This window comes from Myxocyprinus asiaticus, chromosome 33 (assembly GCF_019703515.2).
Source record: "Myxocyprinus asiaticus isolate MX2 ecotype Aquarium Trade chromosome 33, UBuf_Myxa_2, whole genome shotgun sequence".
NCBI lineage: Eukaryota > Metazoa > Chordata > Actinopteri > Cypriniformes > Catostomidae > Myxocyprinus > Myxocyprinus asiaticus.
In genome coordinates, this window is record NC_059376.1 from 14,741,606 (window position 1) to 14,759,877 (window position 18,272).

The 18,272-nt window shown below is 37.9% G+C and overlaps 1 protein-coding gene across 5 annotated transcripts in view; it reads right to left on the reverse strand.

Moving 5' to 3' along the window:
* LOC127424524 (membrane-associated guanylate kinase, WW and PDZ domain-containing protein 1-like) overlaps positions 1 to 18,272 on the reverse strand; it is a 100,077-nt gene that overhangs the window by 23,919 nt on the left and 57,886 nt on the right. For all 5 annotated transcript variants that reach the window (XM_051669838.1, XM_051669837.1, XM_051669836.1 and 2 more), the window contains exons 6-12: positions 15,430 to 15,613; positions 14,780 to 14,850; positions 12,874 to 13,041; positions 9,477 to 9,981; positions 8,782 to 9,355; positions 8,642 to 8,705; positions 5,882 to 6,259 (exon numbers count right to left, since the gene is read on the reverse strand). In XM_051669838.1, the coding sequence (XP_051525798.1) occupies positions 5,882 to 6,259; positions 8,642 to 8,705; positions 8,782 to 9,355; positions 9,477 to 9,981; positions 12,874 to 13,041; positions 14,780 to 14,850; positions 15,430 to 15,613 (1,944 nt within the window). The remainder of the gene's footprint in view (positions 1 to 5,881; positions 6,260 to 8,641; positions 8,706 to 8,781; positions 9,356 to 9,476; positions 9,982 to 12,873; positions 13,042 to 14,779; positions 14,851 to 15,429; positions 15,614 to 18,272) is intronic.

Genomic DNA, 18,272 nt, shown 5'->3' on the forward strand with positions numbered 1-18,272 from the left:
CCCCACCAACCCCCGTCAAAATGGTATAGATCCGCCCCTGTTCAGCAGATGTGCAGCTATTGATTAGGGTACAATGCAGTGCTGCTTTACCAGTAGCTGAGAATGCAGCAGGCTTGTATACTCTATCACAATAAAAGGGGTGTGTGTGTGTGTGTGTGTGTGTGTGTGTGTGTGTGTGTGTGTGTGTGTGTGTGTGTGTGTGTGTGTGTGTGAACTATAAAATCCATAAAATGCATGGAAGTCTGTGGAGTGTCCCCACAATGATGTAAAAACAAGTATGTATGTGTGTGTGTGTGTGTGTGTGTGTTTGGTAAAGTGGGGAATAATTCAGTCAAACTTTTGATCATAAGAAAAATTTGTATAACTATAGATACACATACAACAGATTTTCACTATGTAATCAGTCAAAAACATACAGACTTGTCACAAAACAACCATAAAATCACATAAATATGTAATGTAATTAGTTTCTATACATAGAAGTCTCGTTACTACTGTATTTAAGGCAAGAGATTTTTATACACACAAAAATACACAATGAACATGTTCAAACACACAACATCAAACATGCAAACATCTAAACACACTCCAACCACAATCAGACTGCCAATAGAGACATCAGCACCCATAAAATTAACAGTCCGTTCCATCTATATCACACAGCCAGCCTCAATCCCATAATAATCACTTGCTGTAAACCACCACATATCGCTCTCATTTACACACACTCTGCATCAGCCCTTCCATTCTCCAGGAATATGACTGCTATAGCCTGATGCCACTTTGAGAAAAGAGGGATAAAATCAAGAAAGAGAAAAAAAAAACATAATTACGTTTGGAGTCCTTCACACTTTTCAAGGCTGACTGCAGTCTCTCCAGCATGGCTTGGTGTGTGTGTGTGACTGTATGTGTAAGAGAGTGTGTGTAGAGGAAGGGTCCTGATCCCGGATCACACTCAGTTTAAATCCCAACACATGTGAAAGCGATCACGCGGAAGGGTTATGTGTGAGACGAATGGAAGGCAAAAACAAAACAAAACACGTCCCTGTCTCGCTATGCAAGCGAGCCTCTTAATGTGGCAGGTTCATTTTGCTTTAGCATCTGGAGTCGGTGAATGAAAGAGAGAAGGAGGGAGGGGGAGACCTAGAGAGGCAGAGAAAAAGGGGGAATAAAGACAGAGAGATGGAGATAAGAGGAGGGGCGATAAGAGAGTGAACGAGATGAACGATTTTAATCCTTGGACCACTGCAGAGCAGGGGGTGTGTCGATCAAAGGTGAGCGAGAGGGAAAGAGAGACCTATGTGCATGTACGGGTGTAATCTGACTTTGCCATTGTTCCTGCATGCTGGTCATGGCAATAATATGGCATTTGATGGCATTTGAGCTACTGCATTTAATTCTGCATCAGTGCACAAACATGTTAGTGGTTGTCTCTAAGCATATGTCTATACTCATAGCGATCAGATGTGCACTGGTGCACAGTAAAATAGAGAATAAACCTCCCAATAATAGGAAAAGTTCACCTAAAAATAAAAATAATGTGATATTACATGTTTTTCCAAACCGCAAAACTTGACTTATTTCATGGGACATAAAAGGTGAATTTTTTAAAAGAAATTCGGGATGTTTTTTTCCCATATAATGGAAGTGAAAAGGGGCTAGGGCTGTTAAGCTCTAAAATTACAAAAACAAAGCACCATAAAAGGTGGTTATTATAAGTGGTTCATATGATTTGTGTGCTTTATTCAAAGTCTTTTGAAATCATAAGATATGCTTTGTGTGGTACAGACCAATATTTAAGATGTTATCTAAGGCAAAATGTAGAATCTGCCAGTTGTATTCGCAAAATAAACCCAGAGAGGGCGAATCGGAAGGGTCTTGTAACACTATTAAATGATTTATTTTGGTATAATGACCGGCTGACTGTACATTATCCCACTTATTACATGGCTCCCTACCAAGTAAATAAATAAATGGGCATGAAATATTGATTTGCATTGAAAATATGCAACTATTTGAGAGGAAAGAGACTGCAGAGTCTTCAGAAACAGCAGAATTCAACCTCCGGTTTGTGCCTTTTTGAGTTCTGTTGGTGTTTATGTTGCGAAAATAACTGACTGCTCATTATCCAACTTATTACAAGACTACTTGCTTAGTAAATAAAATAAATGGACATGAAATATTGATTAGTATAAATGATTTTATTAGCTTACTTGTAGAGATCGCAGAGTGAAAAGAGCAGTAGGAAAGGTCATTATTCAGAAATATCAGACTGCTGGATTTACATTTACATTGATTTACATAGCAGACGCTTTTATCCAAGGTGACTTGAAAAATGAGGAAGGATACAACATAAGCGATTCATCTTAAGGAGGCAGTGGTATGAAAAATGCTGCATTACAAAGTTTAAATTGCATTAGAAAGTATTAGCCATTATTATTATTATTGTATAGTCATGTGCTCATGAAGAGGTTGTGTCTTTAGCCATTTTTGAGGATAAAAAGGATGTCTGCTTCACGGATTGAGTTGGGAAGGTTGTTCCACCACAGAGGTGCAGTGAGGCCGAAAGTCTGGTAAAGTGATTTGGTGCCTTTTTTGTGTTGGTATAACAAGGCGTCGCTCATTTGCAGACCGTGGCCTTCTGGTGGGAACATAGCTAGTGGATGGTGCGACTGACCGTTCAAAATCGAGTATTCCAGAGAGCCATGTAATACTAACTGATCATTTTCCCCTCCACCAAAGCTCTGAAATAGACTACAAAAATGCTGTGTTAATACTATTTGATGCCATTGAAATGCCTTTGGTGCATGTGTGTCTCATCACCACATCTAATGGCAGCATATTTGATTTGAGGCCTACATCGGAGGGGAAGATTTTCAGTGAATAACAACAAAAATCTGGTCTCTTCCTCATAAGAAACCATTGTATGGCTTCAGAAGACTCAAAATATATGGCGTGAGTCATATGGACCACTTTTATTCTACTTTTATAGTGCTTTTATTAAGGGGAGTTAACAGTCCCAGTCCCCATTCTCTTTTAATTATATGAAAAAGAGTAACAAAGGGTATTCTTCAAAAATTCACCTTTTGTGAAAGAAAATGGGTATGAGTAAATGCTTACAGAATTCTCATTTAGTGACACAACTTCTATAGGATAATCCCTCTTATTGATGCATTGATCCTGTCACTCTCTTGTTTAGCTTGCTGACATAATTCATTCTTTCTTTCTCTTTCTCTCTCTCCCTTATTTTTCCCCTGACATTTCTTATATATGCATCATCTCTGTTTTTATACACCTCCATATTCATCATACTGTATGATTTGATGCCATTTCATGCTCGTCTGCTCACCCATATACATTCACACACACACTTACATCAGACATCACAGTTTCTGGCCAACTCTACATATTGACCCTATAACCTCCAGCCACAAAACCAATGACCCAACAACATCACAGTTTGTGTGTGTACATTTATAGACACACAAAAAAATGTATTTTCCTCAAAAGCTTCAAAATACATTTTTATTTTATTGTAGGCCTTTTGCCAAATGATGGGGAGAAGAAGGGGGAACCGAATAGGGAAATGGCATGAGTTGGACTTGAACTTGCTTTGCCAGCTTGAGCACCAGGGCTTAATGCCTTAACCGCTATAGGCCATGACTCAGATCAAAATAAATGTTCTATCATACAGCTATGAAATATTTATTATTAGAAAGACGAAACTAACACCCAGAGCAATGTTTTAGAATAATGTACTGTAGTATAACTAGAATAATAAATGTAATCCTGTTCATTTTACAGTCATAATCCTAATCCCAAATGGTAACTCTCGTTCAAACTGTACACAGACTCTGAGAGCCTATCAACAAAACTGTAGAAGATAACACAAACTCTTAGCAAGCTCAAAATAGTGAGATGAAGTGGTAACACACAAAGAGAATTGTCTCAGATATCGTTATACATGGAAACAGCAGTGACATTGGGGGCAGGCACTTATTTAGATGCTCTTCATGATGCCATGGCCTCAATAAAAACCAAAGGAACATTGAGCAAAATGAGGTCATTGTGGGTTTAGGTAGGGGAGAGTGGGAGGGGCCTTCGTGTTGGCAGGCCTCAGCGTTGGCAGGCCTCTGACTTACTGTCAGTCAGCAAAGTTAACACAGCTGCCACTATGTTGACAATAAGACAAACTATGCATATAACACTATACTATAGCCTCTCTTAAAGGAATTGTTCATCCAAAAAATGTAAATTCTCTCATCATTTACTCACCCTCAAGCCATCCCAGATGTGTATGACTTTCTTTCTTCTGCAGAACACAAATGAAGATTTTTAGAAGAATATCTCAGCTCTGTAGGTCCATACAATGAAGGTGTAGCTCCAAAAATCACATAAAGGAAGCATAGAAGTAATCGGTAAGACTCCAGTGGTTAAATCCATATCTTAAGAAACGATATAATAGGTGTGGGTGAGAAACAGATCAAAATGTATGTCCTTTTTTACTCTAAATCTCCACTTTATCTTTCACTTTTACGTGTGACTTTCAGATGTAAGACTGCCTATTTAATTTCACTTTCACATCTGAAAGTGAAAGTTAAAGTGGAGATTTAGAGTAAAAAAGGACTTAAATATTGTTCTGTTTCTCACCCACACCTATTATATTGCTTATGAATATATGGATTTAATCACTGGAGTCTCATGGATTATTTTTATGCTGCCTTTATGTGATTTTTGGAGCTACAAATGTCTGATCACCATTCACTTGCATTGTATGGACCTACAGAGCTGAGATGTTTTTCTAAAAATCTTTATTTGTATTCTGCTGAAGAAAGAAAGTCATACACATCTGGGATGGCATGAGGTGGAGTAAATGATGAGAGCATTTTCATTTTTAGGTGAACGATCCCTTTAACTTCTATTTTGGTTTCTAGCCTGAAGTCGTTAAATGGCATGGCTTCTTATTATTATAGGTTTCATGTTTTAAAAAAGGATCGTTCAAGTGTTTTGAAATAAAGGGATAATTCACAGCAAAATTAAAAATTATGTCATCATTTACTCACTCTCATGTTGCTCCAAACCCACATGACTTAATTTTTTCCATGGAACACTAAAGTGGATGTTAGATAGAATGATAACCTCAGCCTCCATGCACTTTCATTGAAAAAAAAATGAAGTTAAATGTGACTGAGAGTGAGACTTACATTCTGCCCACTGACAGAGTTTGCATTTTCAGGTGAGCTACCTAAATTGTGGTTTGCCTGCATTCAACCTAAGTGAAAGACTGAAAAAGAAAAGTATTCTCTGCAAAACTACAGCAACCAATCATGCTATGCCATAAATGATTACATGTTAATCAAAAACAACTATTTAAATAAGAGACTGGTAAAAAAAATTAAATAAAAAAAATAAAATTCTGATGATTATTTTTAGTGAAGCTATCTTTTATTGAAGCTAATCATTCCTAGCTGGAAATAACAGCTAAACCCAGCATAAGCTGGTTGGTTGGTCTTAACCTGGTCAGTTGGCTGGTATTAGAAGGTACTTTGGGGTACTTTTCAACTGGTCAGGCTGGGAGACCAGATTAAACCAGCTAAGACCAGCTATCTATCTTAGGCTTGTTTAACCTGCGAGGTTCAAACTCTTCCAGCATTGTCAGCTTTTTATATATTCTAAATATATTCTGTTGTAAATGTCTGTTTAGACTATGTGAAATACTTATTTAAAACCTTTTAAGGTAGGTTAATCCTTATGCTATTGCTTGCCCAAAAATAAAAAATAAGCATTTACAGTAGGAAACATCTTGCATCAAATGGTGATCATGATCCAAGTGTAGTTACAAGTTACTGCATAATACTGGTACTGCATTACAAATACTCACCTTTGCCATTCTCCACATCCTGAGAGGCGATAACAAATCCAAATCCTTCACCTGCCTTCCTCTTCAGCTCCACCTCATGCCCTCGCAGCACACTGGGCTGTACTTTCTCTTCTGTCTTCACTCTGGGGCTGAGCACTGTCCCGCCTTCCTCTGAACTCATCCAATCCCGCGGCTCGAGAGTGAGAGTGACAGGTACGGAATCCAGGAAGCTGGTGCTTTGGACCAATGAGGAACGCACCAGTGCTGGAGAGGGCGGGGTGATAGAGTTGCGGGGTAATGGTGTGGAGTCGGTAAGTGGGACCTCAGAGTCAGAGGCAGAGCGTGGAGGTGGAGTGAGTCGTCGCACAGAATTAGGGGAAATGGAAAAATGTGAGGGGCCTACAAAGTAAAGGACAAAATAGCTGAATTGTAACTTTATAAAAGGGATGAAGACTATACATAATGACAAATTATTCATGTTGTTCTGCATTCTTGTTTAAGGGATAGTTCATTCAAAAGTGACAATTCTGTCATTATTTACTATGTATGACTTTCTTCCATGGAGCAAAACAGGAAATGTTAGGCAAAATGTTAGTGACTGTCACCATTTCCCACAATTTCCTAATATTCTGCCAAACAACTTCTTTCATGTTCCACAGAAGAAAGAAAGTCATACAGGGTTTGAAACGACATGACTGTGAGTAAATAATTACAGAATTTTCATTAATATAGTAAAGGGAACACTGGGGCTAGCTGTCACACAGGTAAGTTGTCACAAGAGATATACAGTATGTCAGTAAAGATATGATTTGGAGTCAAAAGTCTACTTGTGCAAATGCTTGTTTTCTCTAGTAGTGGTTTTGTATGTTGGTTTCAAACAAGTAGTGCACAACTCTCTTAAATTAGAATCATTTTAGTGAATTCTACACTCCCCAGTCAATTTTCACAATCAGTTTAGTTTTGTTATAGCTCTTGAGTAAACAAGCAAACATAATCAAACCGCACTGGCATACATTCTTGGGGGTCAACTCTATTATGAAGACCAAAAGGTTTAAACGTGTTCTTAGGATAAAGATATTTGTCATGAAATCAGGTTGGGGCATGTTGTCACTTTTTTTTAATCGGGGCAGGTTGTCAAACACGTTTTAAATGTCATAGATTTATACAATTTACTAATTACAATATTTTTTGGCAAAAACAATGTTTTGATATTTTTGCATGTCAACTTATCCAGTTTTATTGATTGATGAATTGTTGGGGCTTCATAATTTGTTTTACTTTTTGTGAAAAACCTATAATAGGCTGTTTAATGTAGACGCAGATTTAAAGAGAGGCACAGAAGTTTTGTTGGTGTTGGTGGTAGGGACGTATTTCCCCGTTACCCCCCAATGTTAGGGTTAGGGTTCAGTTCCATTGTGACAACTTGCCCCATATAGTGTAACAACATGCCTCCATATTAGAGCATGTTTTCCCAAAAGGTCAAAGTGTGTTCAATGAAATGTATCTTTTTTTTTCCTGGGCAAGAACAGTTCAAAAGCTTTTTTGTGGCTAAGACTTTGAAAAATTTTTTTTAACTTACCCTGAGTTTTACTGGAGTAAAAATCGTAACAACTAGCCCTGGTCTTCCCTATACAATGTGGTCCAAAAGTCTGAGACAACAAGGGAAAATTATTCTATTTTGCATTGTTTTCTAATTTAATTAAATTAACATTGTCAAATTTTATATTCTGTCAAATTTACATGAATTAAAAAATTTCTGAGTATTTGGTCTGCCCCCCTTTTGATTTAATGCCAGCGTGCACTTAAGCTTCCATGGACCACAAGTTTGTGCAAAACCTGATGATCCATGTGATCTTGGCATGATTTGAGAATGCTCTAAAGAGAATCTTGTGAGCTTCAATGGAAGCAAGAAAATGTGACCTTTTGTACAAAGAAGTTTACATGGTCAGTCTCAAATGTGCTTATATTTAATAAGTGAACTAGAAATAGTGCAGAATCTTCATGTCCATTTTACACCAACTGTTCTTTGTTATAACATTTCCAAAATCCTAAAACTTTCTTCTTATTTCCAAATTTATAGCTGAAGTATGTAACTTTTTCTGTGTTAAAATACATTCTATCAGAAAGACTCGAGATTATTGGAATAATCACGAATGAATAGATACTTATATCATTTGGCGTAAGCCCTATTCTACGGTTCAGCGTTCCGATGCTGCTTGAACCATCAAATCATTCCGGAGGTGATGACGGCAGGGGAGCGGAGCGGACAGGACCTAAACTGGTGGAGATGGGGTGGGATGGCAGGTGAAAACACGGAAGTATGCAAACAATCAGAGGCAGCTTGGCAGGCTTATAAAGCGGAGGCTGTATTGTGATTGGAAGAGATGCCTGATAGAATGAATCCCAAGATTTTTCTGCTAGAACTACACGTGCGCTTACAATTCTATCCCAGAATAATATGCAGACAACTACAAGTAAGCTGTTCATAGGTTTAATTTTCTCAAAAACTGTAAGCATTCTTTCTCTCTGGTGCTTTGAAAATTCCTGTTTGTTTAGAGCGACTCGCTTAGACCCACCCCAACAAACATTGCTCAACCAATGGCATGAGTTGTGGTCGAGAATATCTCTTTGTTTTGAAAACAATGTTTATTTCTGCAATTCTGTTTGGTGGCGCTAGTGGCGCAGAAATGACTTTAAATAAAAAAATAGCATTTTTAGTGATCTCAAACTTTTGGATCCCACTATAAAATACGTAATGGAATGGATGAACATATAACTTACCCCCTCTGTAAACTAGCAGAATAACCTCCCCTTTTTTAGTGTGTTCTTGCAAAATCCTTTGGACCTTGAATCACATAAAAACATTAATGTTCACCATAACAAAAAGCTCAAGTCGAATACTGTTCACTCATTCCTTTTACCTGTGCAAAGCTGAGACTCTGTACATCTGCTCCGTTGATCTTGACAATGGCATCTCCAGACTGCAGTCCATTACACGGTCGGTGGTCCCAGACTTTCTTCACAATTGTCTGTCTCCCTCCATGTCCTCCTGCCGTGACACTGAACCCCATATTGCTTCCCCTCTCACACTTAGCCAAGGCAATGGGGACGAGTTCCCCACCTGCAGGCAAACCCCCAACTCCACTCCCAATGATAGCGCTCATCGCTCCGGGAGACGGAATGCTGCTGTTGGGGCTGCCGCTGCTTGCACTGGTCGTTCCGTTGAAGGTGAAGTAAGGCCCGTCTGAATGGGCACTGTTAGGTGGTGTTAGCAGTGCATGCTGGGGTTTGCAGAGATGGGAGTAGCCTCTTCCGCCTCCAGGAGAGAAGGAAACAGGACCTGAACTTAAGTCTGTGTGGGGTAGGGGCAAACGAGATACAGGAGGCGTTGGAGTGTACGAGAAAAGGTCACTTTCAGACGATTTCCCAGAGTATAGACGGAGAGGTGGAGGAGTTGAGAGGGAGTTGTTGTTGTGGTTGCGAATAAAGGAGGCCCTGTGAGGATACAGAGAGACATTGCATATATAAAAGAACCTTCATGCTTCTAAAAAGGCATCTGTTCTGAAAAGGCCAGCTTAGACAAGTGTGAATTTCCATGCTAGTTTCTTCATTTCACCTGTGTGATCCAATTGCAGACACCACCTCGCTGTCACTCTGACTGGCCAGCTCTGCACTCTGTAGCCTCCTGATTCCTCTTGCAGAGCATGGAGGTCTGAAATATCCACTTCCATACCCATTTGAGAACTGGTATGAGGATGGTTGTCTTGGTGGTGAACCATAAGGAGGTGAATTACCATTAGCATCCAGACTCAACCTCGATGCGCGGACTCTGAGATTCCTTGAAGACCCCGTCTCAAAATCAGACAACATGGCACCGTTGTGGTTGAGGTGTGAATTAGCATAAGGGAGAGGAGCTTGGGCCTGGGGTTGGGTGGTGGTCGGTGGAGGTAGCCTATGATGGGGCGTCTTAGGACTGCCGTCAGAGTTATAGAGCATGGGGTAGCCCCTTCGGACCACAAAGTCCACGTTATGGCCCACAGGGATGGCTTTCAAAATTTCCACTACTTGTTTGTGAGAGAAGCCCAGCACACAGGTATCATTGATATACACCAGAATATCCCCTGGAAAGGGCAAGAGACGGAAAGTGTTTAATACTCTTAAAAAATTTATTTGTTGTGGTTTCAAATACACAACGAAAAGACATATTCAGTTCAATTCACAATTCAATTTACTGGTACTTAAAAAAAGATAATAAAAAAAAACTACATGGGTCATTGACAAGTTAGGTTGTTTGAGATGATACAGACTTGTCATTGTTAGTTTATTTTAGTTCATAGTGCTTTAACTAATGTTAGCAAATACAACTTTTGATTTAAAAATATATAAGTATGTGTTGAAATTAACATTAACTAAGATTAATATATGCTTAATAAGTATTGCTCATTGTTAGTTCATGTTAACTAATGTTGTAAATTAATGTTACAAATGGAACCTTACCAAAATACTTCCCTTGCACCTTGAATACAAGTCTACAAAACGCAAAACGTAATCATTCATTTAAAAAAAAAAAATAATTATTATTTTCAAAAATATTTTTCAAGGTAATATATATATATATATATATATATATCTCTGAAGAAAATGTGTCTTTTCAAAATATCAAAATGTCTGATTTAATGGGCAGTGGGCAAATGGGTAATGGGAAAAAATGTATGTGTGCCAATCGGTTTATGCTTACAATGTTTATGACATTACCCCAATAAAGAACACCCATATAAAGGGGTCATGACATGCCTTTTTTGTGTTATTTTAATATGTTCCTTGGGGTTCACTTTTAATATTAGTAAAGTTTAATGGCACAAATATGATAATTTTCCACCCTCATTCTGACCCTCGACTTGGTTTGGACAAATGCACTTTTTGCAGTGAGGAAGTTTTGAGTTCTGAAACTGGTAGTATGTTTTTATAGTGCAATGACCTCAAAATATCATAACCCCTTTAAGACATTTGTATGACCACACAAGTTTTTGGCTTATTAAGCATAATCGGTGTAAGATCATGCATGTAAACGCACTCAGTGATTATTTTTGGAATTCCGTTTAGTGACGCTAGTGCAGGGGTGGGGAACATCAGACCTCAGGGCCTCAGGGCCATTCCTTGCGAGACCATTTTACCTGGCCCGCGAGGCCATTGGGGAAATCATTTGAAAAGCAAAAAATGGCCTTGATTAACTTAATCTGAAAAAAAATTCCTTTAAAATAATGTTTAAAAATCATTGTAAACGATAACAACACAAAATATTGTATAATAGACAGACCTTTTAGTGTTTTTGGTGTGCGAGCACGTAACGGAATGCGTGTTAATTTCAACCCACAATCAGAAATTGCAAGCAATAGTATGGCCCGCAAATACTTCTGTAAATACTCGAATGGCCTTAATGAAAACAAAGGTTCCCCACCCCTGCGCTAGTGGTTAAAGGTTTAATTCTGTTACACAGCATTTCAGCTATTGTATATCCTATTTTGTTTTTTGTATGTTCAAGTGGGTCATCTATTCTAGTGCAGGGGATCATAAGCATTTTGCATGTGATAATGAATACATTATCATATGCAAAATGCTTATGATTCAAATTGGCATGCGACCAAGCATTTAGAGTTCAGCTGGTGAGGATATACAGTATATCTATGCAAAATCTAAAAATGCACTGTGAAACTAAATGGTGCATTAGGTGAGAGAGAAGAAGGGAAAGAATTCATACAGGTGCATGTAAGTTTGCCTGTGTGTGTGTGTGTGTGTGTGTGTGTGTGTGTGTGTGTGTGTGTGTGTGTGTGTGTGTGTGGTGAGGGAGAGTGTCCATAAGGTCCATAATGTGTATGTTGCCGCATGGTGATAGCTGGATTACTTCATACAGGCCATTAGGATTAGAGGGAGACACTCACTCCCACAGGATCACACAATCGCAACACTTATCCACAGTGGGAAAGAAAGACTGATGGAGAAAAAGAGCAGCAACCTATGTCCAGTTCAATCCTCTAACATTCAAATTTACATGCTTTGTTGGACTGCGAACAACATTTTTGTTGCACTCTGTCTTTATTTAAATATATGAATACATTTTAATATAATTTCTGTGAGAAGTCCTTACGTGTTCCTCCTTTTAAAGCATTTTCTAGCTCTATAATCGAAATCATAATTAACCTCAAATGTAATTTTCTCATTACAGAAGGCATTATAGTCAGTAACTGATTTAGTGTTAGTTTTTGTCTTTTCTTCATGCAGAACTATTTTATAACATTTGTTATTGTATAATGCTTTCATCCAAAGTGACTCGGAATGCATTTAAGGTATACATTTGTTTCAGTATGTGTTTTCCCTGGGAATTAAACCCATGATTTTGGAATTACTGGGCCCATGTTCTACCAGTTGAGCTACAGGGTCCCACTTTATATTAGGTGTATTTAACTACTATGTACTAACATTAAAATTCTTACAATACAATGTACTTAATGTGTAATTACATGTTGTTCTGCAAGATTCACATTTGGAGCTACTGAGGTTGAGGCACTCTATGGGTAGGTTTAGCAGTACGGTTAGGGGTTTAGGGTTAGGGTAGGGTTAGGTTTAGTATTAGGGGTGAGGTTAACAGTGTAACTTCAGATGTAATTAAATACAGGTACTATAAATGTAAGTACAATTCAACAACACGCATACACATAATAATACATTGTATCAAATGTTTAAGTATACAGTAGTTAAAGACACCTAATATAAAGTGGGCCCTTGCTGGTTTGTGTTCCATGGTGGGAAAAAAAGTGTTTTGTGCAATATTAGGGTAAGTAAATATGACATTTACTCCTCCTAATGATATTTTCGGTTAAACTAACCATTTAACGTATTGTTAACTGGTATGCTTTAAAAGAGAAACATAGACTACAAACAAGTATAAAATTATCTTGTTTGTAACCACAGTGCTCTAGTGCAGTAAGCATGTGAAATGTGATGTGGGTGGTTACCTGTGTTCAGTGTTGAAGGTCCTCCAGGAGTGATGCTGTAGATCTGCAGGAACTCCCTCGGCCTGCTGCCGCCCACAATGTTGAAGCCAAAGCCCCGCGGGCCCTTACACAGACGAGTGTTAACAGTGAACCCTCTCAATTCACTCGGTTGATCTGTAAACTCTGCCACTACAAAGCAGAAAACAACAGAGAGAGAAAGAGGATGATGACAGGTATAAACATGATGTTCAACTGACAGCCAAATTATTGGGAGAAAATGTAAAGAAAAGTGAGTATGCTGACATTACAAAGGATGGATGGTGACAGGTCAAACATTAAATAAGAGAGAGAAGAAAAATGTTTTTAAAACAGAGAAGAGAGTGAAAATGGGTAGCACATCACACATATCATAGTAAGGATCAGTAGATAGCATTCCTCACAAAAAATAAAAACACAGCCAGCTACAGCAGGCAAAGAATTTTCAAACGTGAAATGTGTAGTCATACCGACCTCTACAGTTATCAATGATATATTGCATATGTTTCTAACAGACTGCTAAGCTGCAACTTTCCCCAAGTCTCCTTATCTTAAACAATGCTAAGTTATTTAATTACATAACACAGCTGTAAATAATAATATAGTATTTACATACCCAGTGTAGGCATGTAGGGGAAAAGATGAAAATTCCCACAAAAAATATTTAAAAAATGTCAATTTATTTAAAAATACATTTATTTATTTTTGCCATTTTATTTTTGTTGGTTTTTAAGTAACTTTTCTTATTTCTTATTATTATATATTGGTTCATTATCTGTTATCTATGGTTCAAGTCTATTTTTGACAGTGTTTTATTGCTATATTTTAGCATCCTAAAATGTTGAAATAATACAATACATCAATATATATTTTATAAAATATATATAAAATGTATAAATTAGATTATGATGGACTCCTCGTGTTCCCTGTCACTGCCAGAGAGACCAGAGTTGAGCAGGCACTGTTCCTTCAATCAGTCACAGGGTTGAAAATAATCTGATGGTTTATTCATGGCCATATAGCTTAAAAAGGGATAGTTCACCCAAAAAAGAAAATTCTCTCATCATTTACTCACCCTCATGCCATCCCAGATGTGTATGACTTTCTTGCTTCTGCTGAACACAAAGGTTTTTAGAAGAATATCTCAGCACTTTATATGATAGGTGTGGTTGAGAAACAGATCAATATTTAAGTCCTTTTATACAATACATTCTCCTCCCTGCCCAGTAGGTGGCGATATGCATGAAGGATGTGAAATGTCAAAAACAAAAGTAGAAGAATGTGAAAGTGAAGTAGAGATTGATAGTAAAAAGGACATAAATACTGATCTGGTTCTTACCCAAATTTATCATATCACTTCTGAAGACATTGATTTAACCACTGGAGTTTTATGGATTACTTTTATGTTGCCTTCATGAGCTTCAAAGTTCTGGCCACCATTCACTTGCATTGTGAGGAGATACAGAGCTGAGATATTCTTCTAAAAATCTTTGTTTGAGTTCAGCAGAAGAAGAAAAGTCATACACATCTGGGATGGGGTGAGGGTGAGTAAATGATGAGAGAATAAAACATTTTAGGAGAACTATTCCTTTAACATACTGTAGCTGCATAAAAAAATGAAAAACCATGAAAATTGGTTTGTAGAACTGGTATAGCAGACAATCGCTCACAGCAGCACAGGAAGTTGTGTATTTACAAGCAAATAATTAAGTACTATTAAGATACATAGCTTAGCCTACAACTGTTGCACGCTGATTATAATAAATATCTATAATACTGTATTTACAACTATGTTACATGACCTAAATCTAAACAAAAATGACAGGGCACAAAGTGACAGAATAGAATAGAATAGAATAGAATAGAATAGAATAGATGAGTAAAATCTTACATTCAGTCATGCAGACTTTCTCTCTGCTGTAAGTTCGGCAGTTAAGCCAAGAGGACGTTTTTAGCTGAGGACTGCAGTACAAACACACACCACAAGATGTCAGTGTTGTGATATAGAAAAACCAGGAATTATAGGAAAAAGGAATAGTTCACCCAAAACAGAAAATTCTGTCTTCATTTACTCACTCTCATGTTGTTACAAACCTATATGATTTTCTTTCTTACGTGGATCACAAATAAAGATATTTAGAAGAATTTCCAGCCTGCTCTTTTCCATACAATGAAATTGAATGGGTACTTGGGCTGTTAAGCTCCCAAAAGGGAAAAAAAATTCACTCTAAAAGTATTCAGCAGGAGATGATTTTCAGAATTTTACAATTCCAAATTTTGGGCTGAACTATTCCTTTAAGATTGCTTTGCTAGGAAATTTACAACAAGATATACTGTACAGTGTGTTATCTTTAAAGTATAGTAGAAATGCAAAACTGCATAACGTACATACTGTAATGCAATATACAGTATATTGCATTTTAAATTGTTTATGCTGCATTATACCATATTTGGGGCAACTAATAAGGATAACTATAATTTTTATTATAATTGTATAATTGTTTATGATTGTTTAGTAATACTGATCATTAATATTCTTACTCTTTGTAGTAGGGGTTCCCTGGGTCGCTGTACGTCATCTCCCAGTTTTCGGACCCTGTTAACCGTGCACTTCTACGAGGTCCAACACCATTCTCAAAGGCACTGCCATCTCCTCCACTGGAATCTCGTGACTGGCTAGGGGATGAAATAGGGGCCGGAGCACTGCTCGCCCCAGCAGAACCCCCTAAAACACAAATACAGAAAAACAATTGAGACTTTTTAAATGAAATGGCACACTGAAACTCAAAGCATATTCTGAATGAAAGCTAGAATTTGAGCATTCATTGATTTATTATTCCAAGACTTCATTTTCTCATCCATTAAATCATTATTGGGTTTATTTATTTTCTATTATACGCATGATAAAAAAGCAAAAATGAAAATGAAACCATCATCATGAACTGCCATTATATAACTTTCTATTTATAGTGTACAATTTACATTTTTATTAAACCACCTCAGTTTGTTTGTGTGTGAGAATGTCCACGTACTGTACATATTGCAGCTAAATATGGTTTTCATTCCTTTTCTGAGTGCTTAATCTCATTCTGTACACACAGTTTAGTTATTTACGGGAGTGACAACTGCTTTCTACAACCAGATTCACTTCCAGAAGTTTTTTTAAGATTAATTTTCATTAAATCTGTATAGTGTGTACCGAACCGGACAGAATAACTAGTTTTTCCATGCAGTAGAAACGCAAGGCTGTTTAAAAACAGCAGATTAAAATTTGTTGATGGGGTTTACTACTAAATTGACAGACGATTCAAGTTTCTCATCACTTGAATTGCTTTGGTTAAAAAATAACTTACACCAAAAACTCAAACTACTGCCCCCAGTGGCCGAAGCTTGAAGTGTTGTTGAGGTGAAATGTCCACAGGGTGGCGCCAAAAGTGAGTCGTACTTTTAGTTGTAAACAATGTAATACAGTCAGCAGGAAAGAATATTTCATTAACCCTTCTCCTAACCATCTGTGGAGTAAAAATTTTAATTTTAGAGCAAAAATGCATCATTAGGAACCAGCATGCCGATTTTCAGTGTGATTATGTTGGTGTGAATGTGGTAAATGTGATCCTGTCAGCTAAAAAGCACCATTTAGTTTGTAACTTGAACTGATGTTTAGGCTCCTCACTCTTTGTCTAAAGGAAATCGCTTAAGTGTCAATTCTAAAATGTAAGCAGGGTCAGTATCTAAGAGAAGGAGTAGCACATTTAATCCATAGAGACAGATGGGTATGTAAACCTCCTCTGTTGATTGGCTTCAATGTCATGCTGTGATCGATGCCGCTGTCATCTGTGCCACTGCCCATGGGGCGGAGAGACCATGAGAAGACAAAAGTGCACAGACAGACAAGAACCAAGTGAAGTTACGAAAGAGTTGACTGGACAGTTTTGTTTTGCAGTCTGAACTCGGAAATGTCTTCTGACATGCTGGAATTACTAATGATTTCTGTCGCTACTTAGCATTGTTAGACTATGTTCAGTCTATATTAAGGGATAATGTACAGCCAACCAGTCATGATCACAAAATGAACCTCGATGTGTAGTGGACCCTGCTTATTTCATGGCTATTGCCATGTAAATATGTACATGTTCATGAAAATAATAATATAAGACGGAACACGAGCAGAGCTGTGTAGGGAACATCGACTGCCTGGATGCATGGTCAGTTATACAGTGTTGCAACATGCTATGGACAATGTCATTATTCAGAAATACTGCCAAATTTATTGAATTGACCGCTAAATTCTGCGAGTGACATGTTAGAAACAAGAATTCCAGAGCGTTGTGTAAAAAAAATCAATAATAATGATAAAACACTGATATCAATTCCCAACAGCTAATCAAGCTGCAGCTATTGACTGGTTTCCCACTGAAGCTAAGCAGGGTTGAGCCGGCTCAGTACCTAGATGGTAGACCTCCTGGAAAAATTATGGTTGCAGCTGGAAGAGGTCTTAGAAGTTTCTCACCATGTGGCCTTTAAGCATCCCAATGCCCCAGTGTAGTGACAGGGACCCTATACTGTAAAAAAGGCACAGACTAGGGTGGTGCAACATGATCTCATGGGAAGTCTGCATACTGTTTCAGTGAGTTTCGGTACTCTAGGATCAGCCACATGCTGCTGCTTACACATTGACAAGTGCCATTTCTTATCAGACATTTTTGCATCAGGTCACCTGAGTTTACCTTCCCATGTGGCGCACCTGGAAGGTCATTGTGTCAGCAGTGTGGGAGACCCAAGTACGGATCTTGCACTGAAACCAGGAAGTAATCATGTTCGCATAATCAGTGATGAGCACAATTCAGAGATTGCGTTTTTTTCCTCTAACGTTACATTTTTACTCCACTGATGGTTAGGTTTAGGTTTGGATTGGGGGGTACAGTTGATAAAATATGCATTCCTCTACATTGTATTACAGCCTGTGCTGCTGAAAACAACTCGCTTTTGGCGCCCCTCCGTGGACAATTCACCTGGAAAATGGAACTCACACGTACCCATATGGCCAACAACAGTTATCGCTTTTGGGGGCAGTGTTTCACATTTTAGTAAGCACAGGCCAATTTTAGCTATAGAAAAAGTCAATATACTATTTCTGATTGTACGGTGAGATCAGTCTGGGTGGTGTCTTGGACAAATTTGTCCATTGGCCTCTATCCTTCATGGTCACCTAATAATCCTAATATAATTGCTATATCACTTTGCTCTCCTGTTGTGAGTGCTCTAAGACACACTATGGCTGCTGTTGCATAATTTTTAAGTATATAAATGAAATACATTTGTATTAGTATTCACTGGTCTTTGGATAATGTTAAATACAACTTGAAAACTATACCTTTCCTCTC